General features: G+C 31.2%; 1 protein-coding gene across 1 annotated transcript; it reads right to left on the reverse strand.

Moving 5' to 3' along the window:
• Positions 1 to 626: 626 nt before the first annotated feature.
• Positions 627 to 2,270, reverse strand: LOC108694189 (baculoviral IAP repeat-containing protein 5-like). The gene is made up of 4 exons (XM_018203538.1): positions 2,143 to 2,270; positions 1,809 to 2,009; positions 1,018 to 1,138; positions 627 to 916 (listed from the first exon to the last, which is right to left on the reverse strand). The coding sequence occupies exons 1-4, from the start codon at positions 2,172 to 2,174 to the stop codon at positions 842 to 844; spliced, it is 429 nt and encodes a 142-aa protein (XP_018059027.1). The 5' UTR covers positions 2,175 to 2,270; the 3' UTR covers positions 627 to 841.
• Positions 2,271 to 3,141: the final 871 nt, after the last annotated feature.

Genomic DNA, 3,141 nt, shown 5'->3' on the forward strand with positions numbered 1-3,141 from the left:
AATTTGAGTAGTACATTAAAGCCATTGTCCATGTAAAAGTTTTATTCTGCGAATACAATATAGTAAATTTAAGTCCGGATCTACAATAGGTGTTTTAAGTAAGAAATTGATCAACTACAATCGAATTCTCGAGGAGAATAAGTGATTCGTTCATTCCTTACGACTTAAGGCTTAAAAATCTATTGATCCGGGATAATAGACCATGATCTATTCCTTAAGGCTTACTAGTTACTCTATTGTTTGCGGAGTTATGTAGTCAAATGCAAGGAAAATAATCGACTATTGATCTGTTCGCGTTGCTTGCACTTCTTGCACTTAGTATTTTCATTCTCTCTTTTCAACGCCTGAATATATATATTTATCTCGTTTTAGGAGGTTTTAAGAGATTTCAAACAACGCGAACAAATTTTGATTTGTTCAATTAGTCTTTTCTTTCTATGGAATATACTTTAGTCGATTCTTTTATATTTCATGCATATATTATAAAAAAAACTATGTCCGACTTTTACAAGACTCTGCTTCCTTTTATTCCACGCTATTTTGGAATGCATCCTAGGGTATCTCATTTATAGGGAATCATAAATTTTAATTCATTTGAAATAAATTTGTTTGTCATAAATTTTTTGCTTTAAATATCTTAGTAATGCTTAAATTTATAAATTTATTAATTAGCTGAGTCTGAAATAAGAAATTTGATTATGCGTATTATTACATACTAGTATTTCTTAAACAGTACAAAATATATTTAAACATTCAGAAGTTCTTAAAATAATAAGATAGATATTCCGTAATATTCAAAATCCATAATATTCAATCGGTATTCTCTTTGTTCTTTGATATTCTATTTAGAGAGTTCGCTCATTAACTGTGCCGTTACTTCTTTCATTGTGGTGATATTCTTTTTTACTTGATCCATCTACAAAATATTATTATTAAACATAACTAAATAAATGGACAACAAATATAATTTGAAGTATATACAATTACAATATAATTTAAAGTATACACAAAACTTACATATTCTTTTGTCTTGTATTTTTTATATAAATCGTATAATTCATCCACTGTCCATTCTTTTTCATCTTGCTTATTTAATTTAACAAATGGACAGCTCGACTGATGTTTCTCATGTTCACTCCTGTAAGTTTTCAATTTATACGTTTTATTAACAAAAATAATGGGTAAATATAGAGAATTAAAAGATAAAATGCAGACAGCCCTATAGATGCCTGTACATATTTTCCATAATAGTAAACGTAAGAATTAGCCAATTAAAGAATCAAGAATTTTTTTCAAAAACTTACAGCTCTGATTGGCTAATTCTTACAGTACGAGTTGCATATATGTTGAATTTAAATTTTCCACTATTGCAATATGACATGTATGTACCTAAAATACATTTGTCAGCATAGAACATGTGACTGCAGTACATACTCACTTGTGCTGGTAATTCACTGTTTCAGTTTTCTGCTTACCAGCACAAGTTTTGATTGGCTTTTGCTTCTCTGCTTTTCTGTCAATGTCTGAATGGTCTCTATCTATGGAAACTCTATCCATCCTTAGTTGATACAACAGATATCTTAACCTCTAAAGTTTCAAAATTTAACGCTTAATTATTTGTTTCACGAGGCTGAGTTTTTCTGCCGGATTCTTTTGTTTTAAGTAAAAAAGTGTCGAAAAGATAGATTTTTATTTAAGATTTGAGGTAAGGAGAGTATTCTCTCTCTTTAAAGTACCATAAAATATAATAATTAATAATAAGTGAAAATAAATAACTAATAAATGTATGTACGAATTACTAAACGTACCATGGATCATCGTCCGGTTCCCAACCATCGAGTTGCTTGCTACAAATGAAACATTCAACCAAGTCCGGCTCATCACTGTCCCCAATAACATAAAATCCAGCGGCGGCCATGCGTTCAGCACTGCATTTGTCGGATTCGTTGAAGGGCCAGCTGCCATATGTTGTCCTTCTATTTTGTTTCCAGAAGTTGGAAGTAGCTTCCCTAAAAACGAGATGGGAAATGAAACAATAACCTAGCTTACAATCTCGTTTTGAAAACCCAAGAACTTGTACTGTCTGCGAATTTTTAATGTACAACATTTAATCATTTCGATATTTTGTCAATTAATACTTACGGTAATTCCACTATCATCTCGTTTTCTAACATCAATAATCTTTCTCAATAAACAACACGATAACGGACAATCCGAATCATGCGTATGGATTCATGGTATTACGTTCATGGTATTTCACGATTCAGCAAACTCGATCAACAGTTGAATGCTGCTATTGATGTATTCTGCTAGATCTAAAAGTCTGATTGGATGATTTAAAAGACTACACCAATAACAGCGAGCACTTATTCAACCGTTGAGTTTGAATGTAGTCAAGTGAACGAATGATATGTACAGTTTGCAAGCTTCTCTCTCTAATTATTTATTCTTTCACTTCTTTTCTGATAATTCTGACCGCTTGAAATGCAACAGGCTGTGTTCCAAAATTCACTGTCAGTGCTGAAAATCTACAGTCTACGTTACATGTAGCACTATACATTTTTAGCACTGAATTTTGGAACACAATTGGTCAATGGCCTAATTTACACCAAGGGTTTAATCCGGACCAGGGCCCCTATTCTTGAGCATATACAAAAATGATAATTTCTCGACTGTGATTGATCGATTGTATGGAATTTCCCCAGAATGTAAGAACCAACCAACTACAGTATTCCCCTGTTTCAGTCGAACGACAATTCTGACACGGATTAAACCCTCGGTGGAAACTAGGTCAATGTCAAGACATAGTGTACAGTCAATGCTGCAAATGCTTTGAAGCATTTTTTAACTGGTCAGTTTGTAAAATTCTTTCTTTTAATTGATCCATCAAATATGCCTCAAAGCATTTGTAGCGAGACTTTGACTACAGCCATAAACACAAAATGTTTGATTCTGCAAAATATTATGACCATCTGAGTCAAATAGATAATTTTATTTGACAAATTTATTTATATTTCCAATGCGTTAAAAATTAATATAAGCTAACAAAATAAGGAAACGTATTATATTATATAATTATAATATATAATTTTATAATTATGTAATTATGTAATTGTATATTAATAATACAAATATGTATAT

This window comes from Atta colombica, unplaced genomic scaffold (assembly GCF_001594045.1).
Source record: "Atta colombica isolate Treedump-2 unplaced genomic scaffold, Acol1.0 scaffold116, whole genome shotgun sequence".
In the NCBI taxonomy this organism is placed as follows: Eukaryota; Metazoa; Arthropoda; class Insecta; order Hymenoptera; family Formicidae; genus Atta; species Atta colombica.